General features: G+C 46.0%; 2 protein-coding genes across 5 annotated transcripts in view; one reads left to right on the top strand and one right to left on the bottom strand.

Annotated features, from left to right (window-relative positions):
- Window positions 1-9372, top strand: part of RALY (RALY heterogeneous nuclear ribonucleoprotein) — a 93771-nt gene extending 84399 nt beyond the window's left edge. For all 4 annotated transcript variants that reach the window (XM_015881353.2, XM_015881356.2, XM_015881354.2 and 1 more), the window contains 6 exons: window positions 1755-1802; window positions 1947-2107; window positions 2857-2970; window positions 3415-3560; window positions 7468-7516; window positions 7646-9372. In XM_015881353.2, the coding sequence (XP_015736839.1) occupies window positions 1755-1802; window positions 1947-2107; window positions 2857-2970; window positions 3415-3560; window positions 7468-7512 (514 nt within the window). In that variant the 3' untranslated portion in view covers window positions 7513-7516; window positions 7646-9372. The remainder of the gene's footprint in view (window positions 1-1754; window positions 1803-1946; window positions 2108-2856; window positions 2971-3414; window positions 3561-7467; window positions 7517-7645) is intronic.
- Window positions 9373-13041: 3669 nt separating this feature from the next.
- EIF2S2 (eukaryotic translation initiation factor 2 subunit beta) lies at window positions 13042-24663 on the bottom strand. The gene is made up of 9 exons (XM_015881352.2): window positions 24517-24663; window positions 20250-20430; window positions 19238-19341; window positions 17914-18049; window positions 17514-17614; window positions 16949-17097; window positions 15981-16037; window positions 15100-15185; window positions 13042-14659 (listed from the first exon to the last, which is right to left on the bottom strand). The coding sequence occupies exons 1-9, from the start codon at window positions 24529-24531 to the stop codon at window positions 14484-14486; spliced, it is 1005 nt and encodes a 334-aa protein (XP_015736838.1). The 5' UTR covers window positions 24532-24663; the 3' UTR covers window positions 13042-14483.
- Between the last annotated feature and the right edge of the window lie 18 nt (window positions 24664-24681).

The raw sequence follows: 24681 nt of genomic DNA, 5'->3' as shown, positions 1-24681 counted from the left end.
TCCTGCACATGGGGTATGCTGCGAGCAAACCCTGCTCTGAGCCCATGGGTCTGCTGGTGGGGAGCAGAGGTCTGGAGGAAAAGCCAGCTCAGATCCAGCACCTCACACATGATACAGGTGAGAAGAAAGCAATGAGAGTGTTTCTGAGTCATGCCAAATGCCCCCCAGGCTTCGAGTTGCTCATCAGTCTCAAGTTGCCTTATGATCTCTGATCCCTGATGATCTACCCAACAAGAGATGGTCCTGATTCTTCCCAACCAGAGTCCTTGGGCTGCATGGAAAGGTCCCCACTGTCCTCTCCTGCCCATGGATACAGGGAACATTGGTGTCCTTGCTGGAGTTGGCCAGGAGCATTTCACCTGAGCCTGTTGGGTTTGACGAATGTCACAGGATTGTAGCAATTTCATTTAAGTTGCAGCTAAAGAAAGAAAAAGAAAGGTAGCGTGGGAGTCTGACAGCATAGCAACATCCTCCTTCAATTTTCCTTTCAAATGACATCTTATTTTGATTCTATTCTGTGTTTATTGGATTCAAACAGAATTGGAGTCAAACATGCCTAGTGATCAAAATAGATTGGAGAGCTGAGGGCAGCAGTTGTTCTTGGAGATTTGCTTTATTTTCAGGTTTCATCCCTGGGCCAAATGGAAATAAAGTTACTGGTCTTGAAAAAAATACATCTCCTCTTTCCATACGAACAGGCTGGTTATATTCCAGCAAGAGCTGATGCGGTAGGAATTACCTTTGCCTTTCGGCTGCAAAAAGCATAACAGAGAATAAATACAGACCATGCAGGGTTTTGGATGGGAGGCTGCTGTGAGGCCAGCAGGTGTGGTGTCTTCAAGCCAGGTCAGAAGGGGAGGGTGGCAAACCAAAGTGCAAGGTGGGATGGTCAGTGCCAGCACAGATGCCTTGGGTTAAGGTTGAACCATGCTGTCTAGCAGACACCGTGGCCAGCCATCCATCCTTTGTGTCACTCCTTCCTTACAATGCAGGACACCATATTTACTCCTGAGCTACATACCTGAGTGCTCACCCTACCTTCTTCCTATCATCATCTCCTGTTCCTATTAGTACTTTATGTTTTCACTATACACCTGTTGCTTTCAAGGGCTGCATTGTCTTTCTTCACAGCAGCACAGCTTTCCATGCAACCAGTAGTAATGCAGGCAGCAGCACACAGGATGTATGTAGGGAGGGTCTTCCTGGGAGAAGGGAACTTAAAACATCTTCAGTAGCAAAGATGTTAAATGAATAAATAACGCCTTCTTTGTGACTTCTTCCCTACCAATTGTATACAACATGAATTGTAGCAAGGCAGCAGCAGGGCAGGTAGGGCTGTGTCCTATTGATGTGGGCACAGTCCCAGCATATAAAGTGCAGGAGGGAGGGATGTCAGCAGTGCCCTGGGAGCAGTTAAACCAGTGCAGTACAGACACAGCCCCTCAGCCATGCATGGAGCTCTTCTGCCAGTTGTGCTGGTGCTGGAGGGCTGCCCCTGGGACTTGGTCTCTGTTTGGAACATGGGCATCCTCACAGTGCATGTGTGGACAGTTGCTCCCAGCCCCGCTCTGTAGATGTTAACCCATCTGCACTTCTTGCTTCTCCCTCAGGCAGCCCCAGCTTCACCCAACATCACCCCCTGTGTGCTGCACCGACCCCGTGAAGACCCAGGACCGTGAAGGTGGGGTGGGTGGTGGCTGTAGGAATACTTCGTCAGCAGTAATTAACCTGTGTCACCCTGCTTCTTCCTGCAGCGGCTATGACTTCGACTACGACTATTACAGAGACGACTTCTACGACAGGTGAGCTGGGGAGGCCACAGCCAAAGGAGCTTTTCTGTGAGCTGTGAGGGGCAGTCGTGGGTCCTGGCAGCAGCACCCAGTGGTCTGACCTGCCACATCCTGGGCTGTGATGCTTTAGCTCCTGCTTCCTCTATGTCCCCACAGGCTTTTTGAGTACCGGGGCCGGGTGTCTCCGGTGCCCAGGGTGGTTCCAGTGAAGCGGCCGCGGGTCACCATCCCCCTCGTCCGGCGTGTGAAGGCAACGCTCCCCGTCAAGCTCTTTGCTAGATCAGCTGCCATTGCCAACAGCTCAGCCAAGCTGAAGTGTGAGTGTGTGCGTGCAACCCCAGAACACCTGCAACCAGCAACATAGGGAGGGCTTTTCAGAAGCCCACGAGCTGCAGATGAGGCAGGAGAAGGTGTAAGCACAAGGGCTTACCCTTCGATCCCCACCAGTGCCACAATGGGAGTGATGGCACTTCCAAGTGCCACGTCCTGCCCCATGCAGGATGGTGTATGGCATGGGATATCCCTTTGGCTAGTTGAAATCAGCTGTCCTGTTTCTATCTCCTCCCAGCTCCTCATGCCCTCCCTCATTGATAGGACAGTAGGAGAAGCAGAGAAAACTGGAATGTCCTTGGCTCTGTACAGAGCTGCTCAGCAACAGCTGGATGCAGTATCAACATTGTTTTTCTCCTAAAACCAAAACACAGCATCATTCCAGACACTGTGGAGAAAAACAACTCTGTCCCAACTGAAACTAAGATAGCTCCTCACTACAAGAAAGACATTGAGGTTATGGAGTGTGACCAGAGAGGAGCTGTGAGGGGTCTGTAGCACAAGTCTGGAGGTGTTCAAGAAGAGGTTTGATATGGCACTGAGGGCCATGGTCAGTGTTCCTGGTGGGGATGGACTGGGGTTGGACTAGAAGACCTTAGAGGTTGTTTCCAACCTTAATGATTCTATGATTCTGTGAGAGGCCCCAGCGCAGGAGAGCTCATTGCAGCTCTTAACAAAGGCTGTGCTCCCATTTCAGCCCATGTTGGCTGACACCTCTCTGTCCTTTCCTTCCAAGTGAAGTGCAGCGAGCTTCAAACAATCAAAACTGAGCTGACACAGATCAAATCCAACATTGACGCTCTGCTGGGCCGGCTGGAGCAGATTGCTGAGGAGCAGAAACAGTCCACAGGTCAGTGGAAACACCGATTTGTTCCTCTCAGTGTTCAGAAGAAGCAGAAAACAGCACAGAAGTACCAGATGGTGTTGAAGCATCTCTACAAAATAAGTGGTGAAAAAAACATTCTGTGCTGCCAATTATTAGGGGCTGCCAAAATCACACACCCAATCCCCTCCAACTATGGAATGGGAGATTTTTTCTCTCCTGCAGCACAGTTTGATTTTGCTCCGTTTGCCTTATTGTTTGGGTTACTTCTGCCTCCCACACTCAGAGGGATGCAGAAGGGGGGGGCAGTTCTGCTGCTTTTTAGAAGCTCCTTCAAAACTAGCAAAACTTCCCATTGCAGAAGAAACCCTCAAATCCATTATTTACACAGTCCTGGGGCCCTGTGGATTAATCTGATCAGGCTGCAGCCATCACCTCCTGATCCCGATGCCTTGGCTCTTGCTCTCACAGAGGTACGGAAGAAGGTGGATGGCAGCAAAAGTGAAGTCTCGCAGGAAGACACAGCGTCAGAGGCAGAGGTCAACACGGAGGAGCCGCTGAATGGGGATGAGGGAGAGGAGGAGGGCCTTGCACGGGATGAGTGTGAAGATGAACTGGTAAGAGAGGCTGGCTGTCGTGTCCCTCCAGCCAAGTGGATTCAGCAAGGGACCACAGTTTTACCAGAACTTATTAAACTCTCCAGGACAACAGTTTTCTCCTCCCAGAAGGAAATTGTTGTGTTTAATCCCATGACTGTTCACAGCTTGTTCTTCCTAGCTGTTCTGCGGCTTGCAAAAGCTGTGACCTCATAAATGCTGCAGAAACACTGCTGTGTTCTGAAATCCAAACTACTTTTATCTTTGATTTCAAAACATTTCATTAATGGTTTAATTAAGTTGCTTTGCTCCAAAGGAAGTGGATCTCAGATGAATGGAAACATATGTTAAAGACAGACCATGTTGTGTTGTCTGCACTTTCTTAACAGCATGCATTTGCAATGCCCTTTTGTCCAATGGACACCAAAAGGCTGAAATGTGGTTTTGAAGTCTCAGCAGGCCACTCTGTGATGCTGAGCAACCATAGCAAGGGCAGCAGTTTCCTCTGAGTGTGGGTTTCTTCTGTGCATATCAGCTTTAGTCCTGCCCTGAATAAGGACTGGTGAACCGAGGGAGCAGATTTTTGTGAGCCTTTCCCAGTACACAGCACTGGTGGCACCAGAAGTGAGGATGGAGCTCACCGTCCCTTTCTTCTGCCTCACCCCATCATCACTGGGCTGGTCATGTAGAATTTCATTCTACCTCTGGCCAAAAACCTTAGGACACTGGCTGGCTGTTTTCACTCTTCCACTTTACCCCACTGGATGAGGGATCTGAATGGGGTCTTTTAGTTGTTTCAGTTTCTGGGGCCTCATAGATGTTATCTGTGACCATGTCTAAATCTGAGATGATTAAGGGGAGATATCATAAGAGACTGCTAGAAGGAAGAAAGGCAAAAGCTGGCCTCCTTCTCTATATCAGTTAGGATAGGGAAGGCCAGGTTTATATCAAGGGAAACAGGTGGTAGAAATTAGGAGATAACTCACTGATGGTGGTGATGATAAAGGAGCACGCAGATTGTCAACAGAAAATATGGACTTCTCTGCCATTCACGGGACAGGAACACAGATTGGATAGGTATCTGCTGGAAAGGATTTAAGAATCATAGAATGACAGATTGGCATAGGTTGAAAGAGGCTTTAAGATCATCCAGCTCCAACCCCCTGCTGTGGGCAGGGACATCTCTCACCAGATCAGGCTGCCCATCTATCCAGCCTGGTCCTGATGGAGCATCAATAGCTTCTCTGAGCATCCTGTGCCAGCACCTCACCACCCTCATCATGAACACTTTTTTCCTTGTATCTAATCTAAATCTACTCTTTTCCAGTTGAAAACCATTACCTCTTATCCTGTCACTACATAACTTTGTAAAAAGTCCCTCTCCATCTCCTTCAAGAAGAGATTATCAGGGATGGGTGAACAAGTGCACTGTTTCAGGCCCTATCACTTCTATTTTCTGTTATTTTCAGGTTTAAAAGCAGCACTGAGTTCAGAAATGTTTTACTGCCAACTTCAGACAGGCTCAGATGTGCTCAGCGTGAAGCAGGTTAATGTGTGGAACTTGTCTGCAGGGGTGTTTTCTTAAGCACCGCAAGGCAAATCACAATTGCCATCCTTTACATTTTGCTCCTGACCTTTGAGCACTGAGCAGTTCTGAAGCCTTTCCATTTCCTGGTGAGTGAGTCCTTCATCCCGTGTCTCTGGCTCACAGCCATCAGCTTACAGACTGCCACTGGGCTCAGGGGTCTGGGAGGGCACAAGACAGACCTAACAAGTTAACTAGGAACAAAAACAACCCTTGGAGCACCTTGGCCTTTTCCATCAGCTTTGTCACCAGGTCATTGGGTCCCTTTCTTCACTGAAGAAAGGGCTTAATTTTTCCTTAGCTTTCCTTTTACTGCTGGCATACCTACAGAAGCTCTTCTTGCCCTTTGCATCCCTCACCAGTTCCAACTTCTGCTGGCTTTTGGCTTTCCTAACACTGTTAGCTCAGCTGGAGCGATGGCTCTGTATTCTTCCTGAGTGGCCCAGCCTTGCTTTCACGTCTGGGTCCCATTCTTTCTGTAGGAAGAAGCTTGGTTTGGCCCTTGCTGTACATTCTTGCTGGTCTCATGCCATGTCTGCCCAACCACACAGCAGGACGGGCTGTTCCCACGCTTTGAGGCAGGTGATTTTGAAGGCAGACCAACTCCTCTATGCTCTGTGAGCCGACAGAAAGGTCTCCTGTGAGCTTCTGCCCAACAGACCCCAAATCTGCTCCCTTAAGTCCAATTCTGCTGTTTGTCATAGTCATTTCTCTCAGGAAATTCAACTTCACTGTCTTACTGCCACTGCAGCACAGACTTCTTCCCACCTTCACACTGTTGTCTGGATCTGCCTTGTTCATGGGTCACATCAGGCTGACCCCTTGTCAATCAGCTGCATCAGGAAAGCTTTCTTGATGTTCACCAGCAGTCTGTGGGGTTGCTTGCCCCCAGCCCTGTTGACTTTCCAGAAGGCAGCAGGTTGGTCGGGTCCATGAAGAGTACAAGTGCCTGCAGCCAGCAGGTTTCCTCCAGCCATCCTCAGTAGGTTTTGTATCACACGGGCTGCACCAGGTGCCAACCACCATGTCACATAAGTTGTTCTGTCTCCTGATCCTCAGCCAGGTGCTCTCATCTGACTCATCGCCTGCCTTAAGGCAAATCCCCATGCATTTGAGCCCTTCCTTTGCCCAGAGCACGTGCCACCTGACTGGGTATTCCTGAAGAGCCTGTTTCCAGGGCACTACACCTGCTTTGTAACTGCAGCTCTGCAGACAAAGAAGGAACCTTTGTTCTGCTGCCAGAACTCACAAGCCTCCAGGCTTCCCATCTTGGGAATCGCCATCCACAGCTCTTTTGGGTGCAGTCTCCAGCTGTTCCTTGTTCATGCATTGCAGCCTTCAGAGTTTGACCCCCACAGGGGCCCTGCAAACACCCACTTGAATTCCCTAATTGCACAAGGCTATTTCCTTCCTCCAGTGCCCTCTGCTAACCAGGTTGGGGCTGTGCTGTCTTGCTTTCCATCTAGATCACCTATAATCACCTGCAGACATCTCTTGGCTCCATTTCCATCTGTTCATTTTCTGTCTGGGAAATAAAAAGACTACTGCTGAGCCCCTAATTCGTTTAATGATGCCATATTGCAGAATGGCTCCAGGAGGGCAACTTTCACATGCCTTATTTTCCAATCCACTCTCATATGGGGAGCAGTTCAGCGCACACTGCACTGCCATCGCAGCCTTTGGAGTGGTGAATATCCTGAGTGTTAACCTGGAGGACGAGCTGCGCCGCAGACTGGTGCAGTGTCTCTGTTCACCAGCAGTCCTTGTGTTCCCTATTTGCCATTTCAAATCAGCTTCCCCTGAGCATCTCTGTGCAGTTCCTGGGACTGCAAGGTCTGTGCTTACAGGTGTGGCCATTCCCAGGTCCCAGATAAACTTCTCACAGTACTAAAACAAGGCAAGGCTGTGCACACACACATGGTGAAGCCTCCTTTGTATGAATGCTGTGGCTACTTAATTCTCAGGTTAGTTGGCCATGTGAAAGTCAGGGGTCTGTCCAGTTGCTCACATAGAGATCAGTGCTCACCACTTGCAGCTTACACCCTGGGCTTAAAACCTTCCCCAGGGACAGGCAGCTTTCCCACTGGAGGTCTGGCTCTGGAGCAGCACAGATCAGACACCTGATTTCACTCCACTACAGGAAGGTGGGCTTAATTTCCTCCCAGTCTCTTTGAGGTTCAGCATAAGCCAGACCTCAGCACCAAGCATGGAATCACACAACGTGCTGGGGTGACTGCCCACCGTGGAATCAGCTGATCTCTGCATGTGACACAGCACGGTGGCTCAGGTAAGGCAGGATGGGCACGTGGTGATCTCCTGTTTCTGCTTCCCTTTTTCTTCCAGGAGAACAGCCATTACACAGACGTGGAGGACGCCAGACTACAGTAACCAGGTACAGCTCACAATGCTTTTCAGTCACTGATCAGCCCCTCATTTCCTTTCCTACATGACACACTGCATCTGTGAGGTTGCAGGAAAACAATGTACCCTTTTATCCCCTGTTCCTTGTCTCTCCTTGCAGCCCATTTAGAACAGCAGTGAATGATGGTGTGAGGAAAGCACGAGGCTAAACCCTGTCCTGGCACGTTGAGCAAGACAAGCTAAATTGAAGTGCTGCTGTCACCTCTACCTGGCATTCAAAAGGAGAAACGTGGCCCAACATCTTCCACCCATCTGTAAAGCAAAGACAAAGAAAACTCATCCCAGCAGATCCCCACGACCCCGCGCTATGGATTCAGAGCTCTGCAGTGAGCACAGGCAGCAGCCAAACCCTGCGTGATCCATTATCACCCCAGGCTGGGTATGGACCCAGTGAGTCAGAGATGGTACAGGGGCTGTTGGCAGGAGAGGAAGGACAACTAAGCCCAACTCAATAAAGACTTGTGAGAGCCAGAGCATTTGGTAACTGGGGGAAAAGTACTGTCTCAGTTTGGACAATTTGTGTTCTCACACTCAAGGTCACTTTAAGGAACAGGGTGCGGGGTGAGCTCTCCTGCCAGAGCCGTCACCTCCTGCTGTAGCCACAGGTACGTGGCTGCTTCCAGGCAAACAGGAGCTGGTGGCTGTGCATGTGCTGTGCTCTTTGCAGCTGCTCGAAGAGAGGAGAAGGCCAGGAGATGCTGCCTGCAGGAAAGCAAGGGATCCCAAGCAGGAGAAACAAGGCATGTGTCATCTTCAGCTGTACGGCAGAGAAGGGGTGCAAGCGTGCATCAAGCAGGTGGATACAACCCTTCTGGAGCAGCAGCTGCCTGGAAGGGCTGTGACCCATCTCCAGCCAGAGCAATCAGCCCCTGCCCTGCTGCTCACGTCTGCTCCTCAGCCAACTCCCCTGGGTCTCTGGGGCACCAGGACAGCGCTGTGCAGCCCCTGACCACCACAGTTGTGCTCCATCATCTGATGGCTCTGCGGTGCAGCGACGCTCCTGAGTGTGGTGAGGCCAATGACAGTGACCCCCAGCACAGTGTGGGTGTGCAAGTACCTCCTTCTCCTGCTTTTGACCCATGCCACGGCCTGCGAATAGGAGGCTGCAGCAGCCCTTTCTCATCACAACGCCCATAAGTCTCTCAGCCTTTCTCATCTTGTTCCTTCCTCTTCCGTGTGCTTATGCAGTTTTTCTGGGTTCAGAGGCAGATGGGGCTGAGACTCACGCAGCACTTTATTCAGATCATCGTGTCCTGCTCATCTCCCCTCTGTTTCCCACTCCCCCTGCAGAACACACACACACACACACACACACACACACACAACCAGTGCTTTGAATCCAGAATGCTGTCCACACCTTCTCCTCAGCCCAACAGCCCACATGCACCCCCCGGACTGCACAGGGTGCTCTGTAAGGGGACTCCTGCTTTCTGCTCCAGCGCTCAAAGCCACACCTCTTCTACAGCATATCTCTCTGAAGGGTGGAGGGGAAAACAGGTCGTGGGGGCATCACTTCCCCCTGCCCGGAGGACCATCCTGGAGCAAGCATGGCTCTTGAAGCACAACGTTTTATTTGCATTTCTTAGTCCTGAAGAAGTCACGAGGGAATGAAGGGATAACCGTGCTTTCCCCCACCTTGTTCCGGTTCCTGTACAATTTTATCCATTGTGTTGTACTGAGCCGTTGTAGAGCTGTTTCTTCTTAGGCTTTGAGAGATGAGCTGCGGTTTTTTTGCTATGAACTGGCTGTGATGCTGCTGTCTGGGAGAAAGGTGACCTTGTACATATGATCCTGTATAATAAAAGAAAGAAATCTAAAGAAATCTAATTTGCTTTTGTTGTCTGCTCTGCCCTGCACAGACACACACGTTTTTCTGCTGTATTTCATGTGAGCAAATCTTTTTCTCCCTGAGCTTCAGCTCTGCCAGCAGGATTGGGTTTCCTTTGCTCAGGGTGAGCTCTGAGAGCACTCCATGCCCACCCCAAACCCCATGCACTGCTCCAGCTCGATGCAGCAGCTGGTTTTAGGCCATTAGAGTGTGGCCATGGTCTCTTGGCACACAGCTGCTCTGATTCTGGTAAATTCTTGCAGAGGATGAGGGACTTTGGGAACTCTTATGCAGGCCCCTGCATGGCAGCTATCATTGCTTATGCCCTCACAAAGTGAGTTCTGTATGGGACTGTGCAGAAGATCTACTCACAAAGAGGGAAAGACAGAGCAGTGGGGCTGGGAAAGGGAACAGTCCATTCACCCTTCAGGTCATAAGGCAGCTGAGAAGCACCCTGCAGGTTTGCTGTGGAGTATCGTTATCAAGAGTAGAGCTTCACTTCTTCCTGCACACCACTCCTGTCCCCAACCCTCCCCTCCCCTCCCACTTTTCCATGCACACACACCCACAAATGTGGGGTGGGGGCTGCATGCTTAGGTCACAGCTCAGCTCCTGAACCACCTCTGAAACACTCTGCTGTCACACGGGAAGAGAATGCAGGGAAGAGTAGAACCCTATTTCTGGCTTTGCTGTGGTGGAATCGTGGTCCTTCCGTCGCATCTTGTTAGTTCTTGAATGGCTGTGAAGTTGTCCCACCCTGTGCACACCCAGCCACGTGGGAACAGCTTTCCCATGATGTCCCCATCATGATGTCCCCATGGAGTCAGTCCCTGTCACTTGATGCTGCCCTGCTGGGATGTGCCAAGACAGGGGTTGGGCATTTCCCCAAGGGGAGCATTTAATTCACTCTCTGAGGAGAAGCCACCACTGTAGAGTGACAGCTGGAATAAGTGTACATCCAGTTCCCATCTTCTGAACTGGAAGTTGTTGAAGCTTTTCCCCATCACCCACAAAGGCAAGACTGCGCTACTGAGACCTGTGGACATCACTTGCCTTCTCTCATTTGCTGCTCCATTTGCCATCATGGTGACAGCAACATTGTCTTTGCTGGAGACAAACCCAGAGGTTCCCGTCCCCTACTGTGATGCCTGCACCTCTGAAACTGTGAAACATGTAAGGTTTAAGCTTTGGGCTTAAACGTGCTGGTCTGAATGGGAAAAGACAATGTGCAAGGCTTTTTGGTGCTCCGCTCTTTCAGAACAGTGAATTATCTGTGGGAGAATTCCATACTTTCTCACACTCTTAATAAAGTTGTGGAAACATTAAGAGATGTGGTTACGTACCTCTAATGGTTCCCAGTGGGTACCAGCCATTATCCTCCAGGAAAGCATTGCCCAACCATGGATCAGATGTCAAGAAGCAAAGCAGAACCTTGATTAACAACCTGGAAATATTCAAGGAACTGTAAAAACAAGGGGTGTGCTTAGAAAGTATCTGCTGGTCTTCAGGGTCTGCCTGGAAGAGCCCAGGGGCTAATGTAGGAAAGCAATGGCTCCTCTGAAGTCTCTTCTTGGGTTTGCTCCACATCACAGTGCTCCTTCCCTGCTACTGTCCCTCCAACTGAAGCATCCTTAGAGGCAACCCCAATGTTTTTGGGGGCTGCTGGTTCCTCCTCAGCCAATACAGCCCAACTCACCCCACTCACAGAGGATCCACACTGCTGGCAGTCAGGGAAAGCTCCGATGGCTCTTGGTTGGCGATGGTAGTGGGATGGGGACACTGGCAGCAGCCCTACAGTGCAGAGCGTCCTACTCTGAGCTCAGTGTGAGCAGCTCCTGGGGGCCAAGGGAGGCAGATTCCACCATGAGCACCAGGACTGAGTCCTGGGAGATTTCAGGACCACAAGAGTGAATTCACAGGCTGGGAGCATAAGCAATCAGGAGCTTGTTTGCACATCACCATCTAATGTAATGTTGGAATAACTGCTTTAAGAACTGATGTGAAAGATTAGATCAGGAAGGAGGCGAGCAGCAGGAGTAAGGGAGTGCAGAGCCCATCAACGTGGTTTGGGTGCTCAGAGACCCACAAGGACTGAGCCCCAGTGGGCAGCAACTCAAAGCACACAGGAGATGAGCAATGCCAATACCACAAGAACAACACCAGAAGTGAAACGCTTCAGAGCCCCACCAGCAAAAGCAAGGACAGAAGATGTGTTCAGCTCCTCTAATTCGCTCCAGATCCTCCTGTCAAACCCTCTTGCTGCATGGGATATTCTTCTGAAAAACAGCTGCCTGCTGCAGATGGTGACACTCAGGGCTGCACTACGAACAGCTTTGAGAAATCTGGTCCTAAATGAACCCAAGCAGTGATCCACTGGGAATTTTCTCATCTGCAGAAAACCTTAATAGCTCATTTGAGGAGGGATTCCAGCAGGGCAGAACAATGCGCGCCCACCCATCTGCACCAGGGACACAAGTACTGTGTGCTGCCTTTGCAACTGCTCTTCATAGCACTCACCTGGTGGCCAACCAGGTCTGGGTTACCTCTAGCAGATGTGTTCCCCCAGCATAGAAGACCCTCAGGATGTCACACTGAAACTCAGTGCCCAGCAGGTACAGCACAGAGCTCCAGGTTGAGTGATACACACAGCCACAAGCCTAGTATTAAATGTGGAGGTTGGTGGCCCTGCATGCAGCAGGGGGGTTGGAGCTTCATGATCCTTGAGGTCCCTTCCAACTCGGGTCATTCTGTGATTCTGTGAAAGCATGAAAACTCTCAGATACAGAAGACATGGAGAAGAGCAACACAACTGCATCACTGTGCTCTGAGCTCCTCAGCTCTTACCCAGCCCACTCAAGCAGGGATTCCCTTCAGTGCCAAATGAAATCCAGCTCCCACATCTCCACCAGCACCATACAGTCAAGTTGCATCTCACCAAGGAAAGCACAAAGAAGTGGAACTGTTTGCCTCCCAGTTACCCATGCCTGCACACAGGCCCATAGCAAACAATGCTATCACATTGCTCTGTTAAGAAATCCATTTCTGAGCTGCTTACCTACATCCAGCATCACAACAAAATCCTTTATTTTTTTCCCCTCTGAACATAGGACTGTACTTCAAACACATCAGCCTGGCAAGCAGCAATAGCCACAAAGCACACACAGTGGATTATACCCGTTTTTTGAAGGTACGCTGGGAAAAAGGTAGGGGTTCTTTTGTTTGCTTTCAATAAAGCATCGGCTCCTGGACACAGCAGACTTCTGTGCCAGCAAAGTCTACATTGAGATGTTTTACACTCCATTACTCATCAACACCAACGCTTCTGAGTTTTCATGTAGAGAGACACAGAATACAGTGTCTGTACTCATCAGACCTCACATATGATGGGTCTGATTTATTTCAATATTAACATGAACTTTTTGATCCAACTCCGTATTTAACCCACTAAAACAGCCTAAGCTTCAGGCCCTACAGCATTTTTCAGACAGATGATTCATTTTCAAGGACAGTAAAATTATCTGAGTCAGCACACATGCAAAAAGCAGTGAATCACGTTTGTAGTTATTTTAGGAGGTTGCCAGAAGAAGGCGGCAACCAGCACTTCTCCAGTTTGACTGCCAACAGGAGAATGCCTGTTTGCTAGAGAAAAAGACAATACAACAAGAATGTTACAAGAGGCACTGATCCTGGCTTTATTCACTTAAAGATACATCCAACATTTGTTATAGCTCACTTGGAATTCATAATGCTTTTAAGAAACCAACTATAAAGATCTTGCCTTACAGTGCTGTCAAGTTTTCAGATAGCAAGTAAGTGACTTCCCAGCAAAATTGTGCCGTGCATTAAGAGACGTACAAAGATTAAAACTTAGTAGAAACCCTTCAGTTTCTGATATTTCGTGTTCACAATCACCACAGTTTTCCTTAAGGAGGAAGCAACTCTGCTAAGCTGCAGGGATGCGAGGCAATAGTCCTGAGCTACTTCACCTCAAACTGACTCTGCACCATTTTATAGATGGGTTAAATGAAAACAGCTTCTATTAATTCCCCACCCCCCCCAGTACAGTACTCACAAAGGGCTCACCCACCATTTGCATCTTTGTACTTGGCGACTGTAAGAAACTTTCTGCAGCACTAGAAAAAAACAAGTTAGGGCAGCACTGTGTGCATCCCCCCAACGATACTGGCTGCCAGTGGAGAGAAGTACATGTGTTATAACCTAGAGGTGACGCTGTTTGTTTGGAACTGGCAGCACATTCCGTAAACTCAAGGTTTATCCAAGTGTGCTGCAGCCATCATATAACGATGTCACCTACTTTTTTACTTTTGCTGCACTTAACTTTTTTATTTAAAGTGATGAAGAGTGCAGGACTTAATATAAACATTTCTCTATTAAGAAACTGCAAAATTTAGTACTATGATACTATGAAAGCTTATAATAGCTTATCGATTCTGTGTTAAGACAGCGTCAATACGGTGTCTGAACTAGCTCAAGCTAAAGTCTGCCTAATAAAGCAGTATCAACTGTCCTGATGTCACTGCCTGGGACCAATATGTTGCCATTCTAAAGCGGCTATAAAAGCACAACCAGTTCTTATGTTGGGACATCACCTCTGTTGGGTGACAGATCTCTCTGCTTAATGACAGCCTACCTAAAGATCAACTGATTACATAAAACTGAAATAATCCTAAACTTCAGTCTAAGTCTCGGGCACCGTTCAGTGACATGATCTGCAGAACAGAACACCAACCATTCCCAGGAACTGTTTAAAGCAGAAACTAAAGGAAAAACCCAAATCAAAGACGCTCACTGTTACAGTATCTTTAATTTATCTCGTGTTTTACAGAAGTCCAAATGGATTAAAAAGCACCTCTCTTTTCCCATCACGCTCCTTACAGTTGGTAAAATATATTCAATGAGCAAATGTATGTGAACAGCTTGAGGATCTGCAACTTGCAAGGATTTCACAGACCAATCAATCAAAAGCCAAATTTCTTGTAGTTTTTACAATCTTGTTTTAATACAATGGTAAGTAAATCCACTCCGATTGTAAACCTGTCCAGTCATATCTCCCCAGAACACTTTGCAAAATCCAGTGTTGATTAGCAAACTAGTTAGCTTTGGCACGGAGCTGTGCTCTCTTGCCTGTGACAGCCTGGAAACCAGTTTTGATGCTGGCAACGGAGCAGCGAGAGTGGCAAGTCTCACACTGCAAGAAATATAACCTGGTGTCCTTCTGTAGAATTGTGTCTGGTGACCGACACGTATGACAGGTGACATACTCCTCTGCAGGAAAGGAATTAATTTGTAGTTAAAAGATAACGTATAACCAACCAGCAGGAAACAAACAAACAGACACACTCCACCAGTTCTTCATCTTTAGTTTAACAGTTGTTTTCAAAGGCTGTTTAAATTGATCTACTGAATTAGAAGCAGCTTACAGTGAAAATCACAGAGATTGAGTTAACCAAAAAATTCCTCCCAGCTCCCAAGTTAACAAAGAGAGGGTTTCATCTGGTACACTGTGCACTGGCACCAGTGCTTTAAAAATGATTTCCAGTTAAAGCTTCCCTCTGGCTTCCCATAACTTTATGTGTTGAAAATACATTCCCAGAGGTCAGCAAACCTTGTAAAGGTACAGCACTGCCTAAAACAGCATTTTTTGGCTGTAAATAATCTGCAAGCCTCTCACCTAATCTGTAGGGGGAAAAGGAAGTTATACTTACTGATATATCTTCTCAAGACATTTTCTATCTGTTTTTGCTGGAATCTTCCTTTGATTACAAGCTGGTTGTTACCATCTATTGAGCCACTAGTTTAAGAGAAAAAGGAATATGAAGTAATTGATTGACAAAAGACACCAAATGTCAACAAGAAAAGTAAGTATATGAAGTCAGGAATATGACTCTACTATTCTACTTACTAAGGACCTCTTCTAGCCACAATAAACTGAACACATTTTCAGACTACAGTTTTCAAGCTTTTGTTTCAAGTCATTCAAAACTTAAGTGAGACTTTGTTATATCCACACTGTAATTAGATGGTTTGATTCTGTATGTCTACATCACAGCATTTTAATCTACAAGACAGAAAAGAATAAACAACCAGAAAGTACATTATCACAGCATGAGATCTTTGATATAAAAGGCCTTCAAAAGCACAAGCATTTTTTATGCTAAGACAGCAGAATTGTACATGTGGCATTAGACAGAGTAACTAGCTACAGGCCCTCAAAACTTCTATCAGATGAGCAGATATTCTCTCTTCCTCAGCAATTATATGCCTTATGGTAATAATGAGCTGAAGAGTCATCCTGTCCAACTGAGTGAATCAGCTCTGTGATCAGATCATTTTTTGAGAGAAGTCCTGGTTAACAAATCCAAAGTGTTATCCCAGCTGTTCCCCAGGACTGAGAGCTTGTCTTAGTACCTCTTCCATGAGCTGCTCTCCCTTCAAACACCCAGCACAGCATATGGGTGTAGGAAAGGAGAGCCTGATGTTCAAGCACACATAAACAGATCTAAAATGGCGAATCTTATGTTGGAGCAATGACAGCTACACTGCCATTGCTTCCTGCATACACTTTGTGTACAGCCCATAGCCTTACCTTGTACCCAATTCTGCCAACAAAAATGCCAGGAGGTGTTTTGGCTGACGATGTAATCTAAAAATAAAAGTAAGGATATCTTTAACCTCTATCCCCCAGAGAAATTTGATATCTATACAGAAATGGCAGGCTAAAATGATCTTAAATTAACAAATTTTAAAGGGCAGGGGCAGAGGGTCTGCATCAAACAGCAGAGGCAGTCAATGAACAGAGGACACAGGAAAGCTGAGCAGCCCACACACACACAAACCAAAATTAGAGAGTAATTACTGAAATTAAATTGAAAGCAAGTTTTTTATAGCTCAGATTTTCTACTTTTAACCCCTTGCTACTGTTAGTGCCCTGCAAAAAGCATTGCTAGCAACCCCTGAAATTTTACTGTGGTACATCATCCTGTGTATGTCTAGTATGCAGTATATCATCCTGCATACTGTAGTATATCATACTGAGTATGACTGCCTGGACTGCTTCCTGGACACTTACAAAACAAATCAGATGTGCGCTTCTAGAAGTGCCCACAATGAATAGAAGTAATTAGGACAGAGAAACAGAGGGAATACAATACTAAACTCTGTGGCATTTACCAAGAGAACAGTACTTGCAATTTATCTCAAAATTAGAAGGAATATCCATCCCTGCCCCTGTAGCTAAAGCCTAATGTATAAACACCACTAGAGTCTGTAGTTGGAGACCCAACTACAGACTTGGAACAAGTGAATAAGCCCAACAGAGCAATAGGTTTTGCTTCAGTCCCCAAGATCCATGAAGCAAGCCTATCATACTGGTAACCTAGGTAAGAAATTATATCGCCTTCATAAATACTGTACCGAGAAAAACAGAGGAAATGAACAGCATGTCAAAATAACTTTCACTTTGGTCTGTCAGTCTGTTGTCAAAAAGCACATATTGAACAGCTAACGGCACAGAAAATTCTACTATTCTTGACAAATGTTAAGAGTCACACTTACAATTTGCAGATGTCTGTAAAGTTGACAAAAGACGTTTTCTTGGTCCCTACTCTCACCACCTGTGGAGGCTTCATGACAAATTTCCTCTTTTCTCCAGCTACCATATCTGGGTTTTTTTCCCGCATGATGTTAAATACTCTATTGAGCAACTGCAAAACCAAGCCATCATTGAGGATACACAAGATATTCATGTTGCAGTACACTGTTCCTAAAAACCTGAGATAGCATTAACAATGGGCATTAGACCAAATTCACCCATTAGCACTTCCCTGAAAGCTTATGAACACACTTCAAAAATATTCTGATAAAAGCAAAGACTGAAAGATGCTTTCACAGAGTTTACTTTACAACCTCCAGGTACCCCAGCCTGCCTGTAAAAGTCATTTTAAATATCACTAACACTGCCCCATATGAAAGTTAACTGTGACAAAAGATGTAACTTTTCTGTTCACATGCTTCTGTGTATAAGCCTTTAAGTTGGAAAGAGGGCATATGAATATAAGGCTCTGCTCTGATGTAGCATATTACCATGAAAAATATTACTTTGAAAGCCTTTTAACATTACCTCATCATATGTGTAGTCCCTTTCTGAGCCTGCCCACGCAGGTCCTGACTGAAGGCTAAAAGAAATTCCATCATCTTTTTTGCTATCTTCATCCTCAAAAGCTGTAAAGAAAAATGTATGGGAAGAAAAAATAGTTATTTAACCTTGAGTGCACACCATTTCTCAAAGGCACATCAACAGAAGATTTCCCTGAGATGCGAAATCTCTGTTCATCTCGTTAGAAGGGGTATCAGCACTTCCTGTGAACTTAGGCTCCCTCTATGGAACATTTTTCTGATCATCATGATAGTGGTAAGAGTAACAAAATGGATTCTTAGACTAAAAGATACCCAAACAAGTTATTCATCTACAAAACAGCCCTTCCAGTTTCATCAGCGCCCTAACCACATTATACTTTTACCTTCATCCTTTTCCAATACTTCATCTTCATCTGGAAACTTCACGAACTTTTTCTTCTTCTTCTTATTGCCCAGCATAATGTCAAGGTCATCTTCAGGTTCTACCACCTCTGGCACATCTCCCTCAATTTTTAATTCCTACACACAAAAAACAAAATTAAGACTGTAGTATCCAGTATTAAACATGACTTTTAATGCTGTGCAGTGAAGATTTATCTAGTACAGTGTGCTACCAGTATAAGTATTAGCATTATCTACCACAATCCTGAAACACAACTGAACAGAACAGAAACTAAGGTCTGTTAAGGAGAGCCTTGCACTAAAACACATGAAACAGGCAGATCTTTTAAATGTCAAGCTGACCTCCAATGAGGAACATGCAGCTAACACACACCAGTTTTGTACTGAAATTGTATCTAGTCTATGCTACTCCCTTTGGAATATACTGTTTCCTATCAGGCAATCAATGCCCACAAGAAACTGCTAGTTAACGCTGGCTGGTCAGAAACAAGGTACCACTGTACTTCACTAAAGGCAGCAGCCACATTAGGGTGCAGGGGAACAGAACTCCTGAAGTGCCATAGACACAAATGTAAAGCAAAGCTGTGCTACCTGCAGCCAATCTAATTTATCACGTTTCTTTCCTAGATTTGTTATTACAATCCTTTATTGGATGCAGGTATGTTTCTGCGCTTACAGAGAACACACACAGCAAGCATTTGGACTGTCTGGGTCAGAGCAGAGGGGCTTTTCCTCCTCAGAAGGCAAAATCCAAAGTAACATAACATTTATCTGCCCTTTTGCTCTCTGAGCTTCCCAGTTACACTGACATGCGATACTAAATTACGGCCTGGAATAAAACTTGAGAAGAGTAAAAATATCTTGCACAATTTCTGGAACACAGAACAGCAGCCAATCACTTCTAAAGAAAACACGAGAGTAAAAACAGACTTCATAGCAGATAAATACCCTTTATTTGAACGGTGTCTTTTAGAGGGCTGTCCTGTGCATTGCCTCTGACATCATCTATCTTCTTCTCTTACCTCAAAAGGAAGCTAACCTTGGTGATAATCAACCCTTCCTGCAAGTCACAGGATTACTGGCTTACTGCAAATATCTGTTTGACTTTCTCATTCCCAGATAAGACTTCTTTGTGCACAAACATAATCAGCAGAGCTACCATACATGAAGGATACAGTGAAACTCCCTACTGTCTACACCAAGACAAAATGTCAGATTGGAAATAGCTCCTCTACAGACAATCCCCAGAAAATGAAAGCAAAGTTTCTAGCAATTAGACAAGATGGCCTGGTTGTGAAAACAAACCTTTACACCTTCTTCTGCTTCATCTATATCAAATATTTTCTTTGGCTTCTTCTTCTTTTTCTTTTGATTGAAGAAGTTCAAATCATCCAAGTCATCTGTTGCATCTAACAACAAATGATTGGCAAAGGTTAACAACCACAGCAACACTTCAGATGCTACAGTTTCCAATTTGCATCCAAAGTCTTCAAAACACTACAGCAAGACAAAGAGTGACCTGTCGCCCCCTACAGATATCCTTCATGTTTTAGGAGAGCTCACTCTCATCTATCCCTAGATACTACAGGAGCTGTTTTACAGTTTCTGTACCTTATAACTGCATTTTCTTATTTTCAAGTGTTGAATCTTTCTTTCTGTTATGCAAGAGAAACTAGTTACTAGTTACTTCTGTAACTATATTGGAAACACTGAAAAGCTAAAAGAAAACTGCAGGAGGAAAATACAGCTTCTTAGATTGACAGTTGGAGCCAATCTTAGCAAGGAAAAATAAAAATGGATTTCAGCTAATAGCATTCCTTTACTCAGGTCATCTTGAAATGGCATTGGCCTCAACTCAAAAGGCGAAGTCATATAAACATACATAAGCTTACTTCCAAAAAAGATTATGAGTAACACTCTTGCTGTAGCATTCACAGCTGCCCAAAAATTAGAAATCCTTTTAACCATATCTCTATTATTCACATTACAGCTTAATTGGGAAAATATTGCAACAACTGCATAAAGATATAAAACATTATCACAACTGCTTTAGGGCTTCTCTTTTCATTGTCTCACACAATGGTTCTATTTAAGTCAGGAAAGCAGAATTAACATAAGCTGTATGATTGTGGACACGATTTTAGGAGGAGAAGTAAATTAGGTCCGTCAAATAAGCAAGAGATTATTGTTATTATTCACAAGGTCCTGAACTAGAGCCTCGGCATTGTTCATTATGATACCATGCTCTTGAAATGGGATTTCTAGTCTCAAAATACAGACGGACCCTTCAGAGCTTATCTACACGGATTCATTTTACCTTTCTTCCTGCTGTCTTCTTCATCTGCTTCAACATCTTTGTCTTCTGTTGGCTCTGGCTCAACTTCTTTTGTTTCTGACTGCTGAGTCTCTTCTGTTTGTGTATCTGCTCCTTCCTCATCCAACATAAACGGCTTCTTCTTCCTCTTCTTCTTCTTGCTCATAGTAGGATCGAAAATCATCTATAAAAGTCAAGAGTTCATTAGCAACATAATTATCACCTGGCATTTAGCATTTCTAAAATCTTTAAGCTTCCCTCCACGCTCCTTATGTTAACTGAACTGTCCTTCAGCTTCCATCTCAATCTGGAATTTTTCTGTACCTGCAACAATGTAATACAAGTTAACTGAGTCAAACATTGAGCTTCCGTGAGAATAACTGATCTCCTTCCCAGGCATAACTAAAAAGAGGACTTAAAAGAGGAAAGAAAAGGTTAGAATACCACAGAACAGCTTCGACTTCTGTTGCTTTTCCCCACCATAGGTAAGATTTACTCAAGTTTCCTGTTACCTACGTACCAGTTCAATTGAAAATATATTACAGCTGTGAACCTCTCAGATCAGAAACTTCTCCATTTCATCATGAACTCCAATACTGAAGTAAGGCCATGTGAATCAAGTGTCATGCCATACAGCACTACATACACACAAGATTAAAAACACCCATCACACTGAACATAGTAATTTCCAGATTCATTAAAAGGCAAAACTTACCAACAACTCTCTTGACAAGAATGCTTTGGTCCAAGGAGAGCCCTAGAAGAAGCTGGTGCTACAGCCTGACCTGTGCCAACTCAATGCTATGAAAAAGCAAAGGTCTCACCTCCGAGCTGTTGAGCCAACAAAGCAGTTTGCTTCAGCTAGTTGGACTCTGAAGAAATCACTAACTCAAGAACGATTTGGAACCTACTCATCATCTGGATACCTCAGACAATCAGCACAAGTTCTTCAGTTTTCCAACACAGGATTGATTCCTGCTACTTAAATTAAAATAACTTCTGTTTGACAGTGTAGTTATTGGTCAGTTTGTTACATGTCTGGCCACCTCTCTCACACCACAGTGCATACACAGATGTACAGACATATTTAATACCTCAAGCAGAAGAAGAACTGGAGAAAGGGTCTCTTTATCTAACAGCTGAAAAATGTTTCTTCATTTAGGTAGAATTTAGGATCATAAACACCCCTCTCTCAGAATAACAACCATTTCAAATGAGAAATTCTCCTGCTTCTTGTTCATTACGTCCCCAAAGGTTCTCTTTCCACAAAGCAATCTTTTCCTCATGCTTCTCATTCTCCTACATGTGATGCTCTTGTGATATACAGCCAATTGGCTGTATAAGATATATTTCATAAAGGCTCTGAACTAAGACTGCGATGCAGTACACAACACTCATGTGAATGTCCACAGAAGCCTCAGGCTTTCAGACTGCTGCAGTGTGCCTTTAGTTGTACACAGCATGCTTACACTGGCTTTCTAATAAGTCCCATCAGCTGCCTTCCCTCTCGGGCACGTGTATGAATCATGCTCCCACAGGGCGGAGCACTCAAAGAATGTGCATTAACTGCTCATACTGCTGCCTTCCCCTTGTAACCTCTCAGGCTGCTGACACAGGAAAGCTGCCTGCATGGGCAAGGGTGTACATCCTTGGGAACTAGCAAGCTAACACCATTTTCAACCAGCCAGGCAGGCAGAGCCAACTCCTGCTCCCTTCAGCATGGTCACACCAGGCTAACTGCTCTGAGGAAACTGAATACAAGAGCTGGACATCCTGAGAAGGACATCCGTGCCTGAACTATTTTTGATTGTCAAGAACTTACGTAAGAACTAAGCAGAACTCTTGGGTCACATGTGACTTACAAAAAAAACATGATATGAAGTAACCAATGTGCTAACCAGGCTGCTCCACGTTTGGCTTTCCTGGACTAGATACATCAGGAATTTCTTCATACTTCCTCTCTATTCAGTACATTTGATTAATGAAAGCATGATGATAACATCTAAGCACGAGAAGTACTGGATAAGTTGTAGGCATACTGAAGAGACTGTAGCCACCAGGCTAAATACACCAAAGCTTTTGCTTTTACTACACAGAAATGAGAAACTGCCATCCTGTTTCAGCTCTCAGAGCCTAATGCCCATATGGATTTTTCTCTTCTGTAGGCCACAGTTCTTTCTCACACACACAGTTCCATATTTCCACCCCCTATTTCAAAGGCCCACACAGTCAAAACCCCGGCTTACTGAAATCAACTGAGTAAAAGATGAGGAAAAAAAAAAAAAAATATATATATATATATATAATTAAAGCTTCAAGTCCTATTCCCAAGACAGAAACCCACATCACCCAAAACTGCTGCAACAGTGGCATTTGCTGGGGACTCTACCAGAGGTCACAATTCCATTCCATCAGTCTGAATAAACACAGCCATATCCACCAAACACAGATTAACGCTGCACTGTGCAAGTAAGTACAGGTATTCCTACATTGCACTTATTCTATGACAGAATACTAAGTTATTTACAACTTATCAGCACCTAAACCTTCCAGTTGCTCAAAACAAAGCATCCTCCGGTGTTATTTCTTTGGAGTTTCATAAAGAAAACCTTTCAGTTATCATCTAGTAGGATTTTAGACACATAATAGGATGTTTAATATGATAATTTGAGGTTAACAGACTGCTCATCACTTGCAGGTTCAGAATTCTACTCCTCACAAGCAGCACATGTGCTGCCCCTGCTGTGCCACACTCCTGGGCAGCACCCAGACAAGAGCTGGTTCTATCAGGCAGTTTCTCTGCTGTAATGGTCTGAAAATGTCAAGCTGTGGTGCAGTGAAATTGCCCACACTTGGGAGAACTCTACGACACAAACCAGACAAAGATTATAACGCTTACACTACAGATCTGTCTTTTGAGAGTCACATATCTTCTTCCTTGGAAGCTTTAAGAAACAAAACACAACTATCACCTTAAAAAGATTACGGATAACAGGCAACTTGGCTTTCAGACAGCCAGATACAGAGAAGTTATGGGTGCACTCGCTCTCAAACACACTATCCAGAAGATCTACAGTGACAGCTCAGCCAGCTACTACCACTTTCATTCTGCCAGTCTGCAAGATGAAGCAAACCAGAGGTGCAATTTAACTACACTAGATATTCCTGATCTCACCTTAGCATCAGAACAAATGCACTCAAGATGGAAAGCATCTGATGTAATGGTCCTCATTTCCGGAATCAGAGCACCATCTTCACATTAGCACGCAATTAGACATAGAAGTGTTGGATATTCATTCACAGCAGCTGAAAAACCAGTCTTAGCTGCCATTAAAGTAGCTTGTAATTACACTACTTGCTGTTTATTACGTCAGAGAAGTTGCGAGTCGCCTGTATCCAAGATTAGAGCGACCATACTTTGCTCAGAAATGAGCCACAGACATGTTTTAACCAACACCAAACGACCAAAAGCAGCTGCATCACATGGATTCTGTCAGCGAAGCCTCCCACCAGCCATGTCTTCCATCAGAATCACACAATTGTAGGGGTTGGAAGGGACCTCTAGAGATCATTGAGTCCAACCCTCCTGCCAAAGCAGGCTCCCTACATCACATCACACAGCTCAGCGTCCAGTCGGGTCTTGAATATCTCCAGAGAAGGAGACTCCACCACCTCCCTGGGCAGCCTGTTCCAGTGCTCAGGGTGCTCTCAGCCTCATAGGTGGGAAGCTTTCCTTTTTCCCATGAGAGAGACTGAAACAAGGTTACCAACGGCTCCAGCTACAGCACTGGAAAGACTTTCTCGGAGACAGCTGCACCCGCTTCCCTAAAAGCAAAAACCATTGCATTTGGACGTTATCACTCGCTATGTGTTATCACTCGCTACGATGCACCTCTTGAGCTGTCAGGGATGAAAGACGAGATATTAAAGCTCCCCAAAAGAGGTGAATATCGAAGCGAAATGCTGTCTCCAAAGGAGCACGAGGCGCCCTGCGGACGCGATGCCGGCCCGTCTCGTTCTCCCCAACCCAGCCCCACGTCCCCGCTGTGCGGGATACGAGCACGGCTCGTGGAGCTGCGGGGCCGCATGGTGCCGGCAGGCCCTGAGGACCTCACGGGAGGCCGAGCCCCGGCCCAACCCCGGGCTGGAGGCCGCGCTGTGGCCGCCGCAGGCCTCAGGCCCACTCTCCCACATGGCGGCGGCCCCGGCCGCAAAGCAGCAAAGCAGCGCAGCCCTCGGACCTTCCCTGAGAGACGGCGTTGAGCCTCACCTCGTCGCCCGACATGGCTGCGGCCGGGCACGGAGCGGCGGAGCGGCTGAGGAGCGGGGGCTCACGGACACTGCCGGCCGTTGCCTGCCACCGCCGCGCTCGCCTCTTGCATCAGCGCTCCGCTCCTCCGCTCTGCGCCTGCGCGCGACGCCGCGCTGCCTGCCG

The sequence above is a fragment of the Coturnix japonica genome, chromosome 20, assembly GCF_001577835.2.
Source record: "Coturnix japonica isolate 7356 chromosome 20, Coturnix japonica 2.1, whole genome shotgun sequence".
Classification (NCBI taxonomy): Eukaryota; Metazoa; Chordata; class Aves; order Galliformes; family Phasianidae; genus Coturnix; species Coturnix japonica.
Note: the sequence above shows the minus strand (reverse complement) of the source record. Positions and strands in the feature narration are given on the sequence as shown.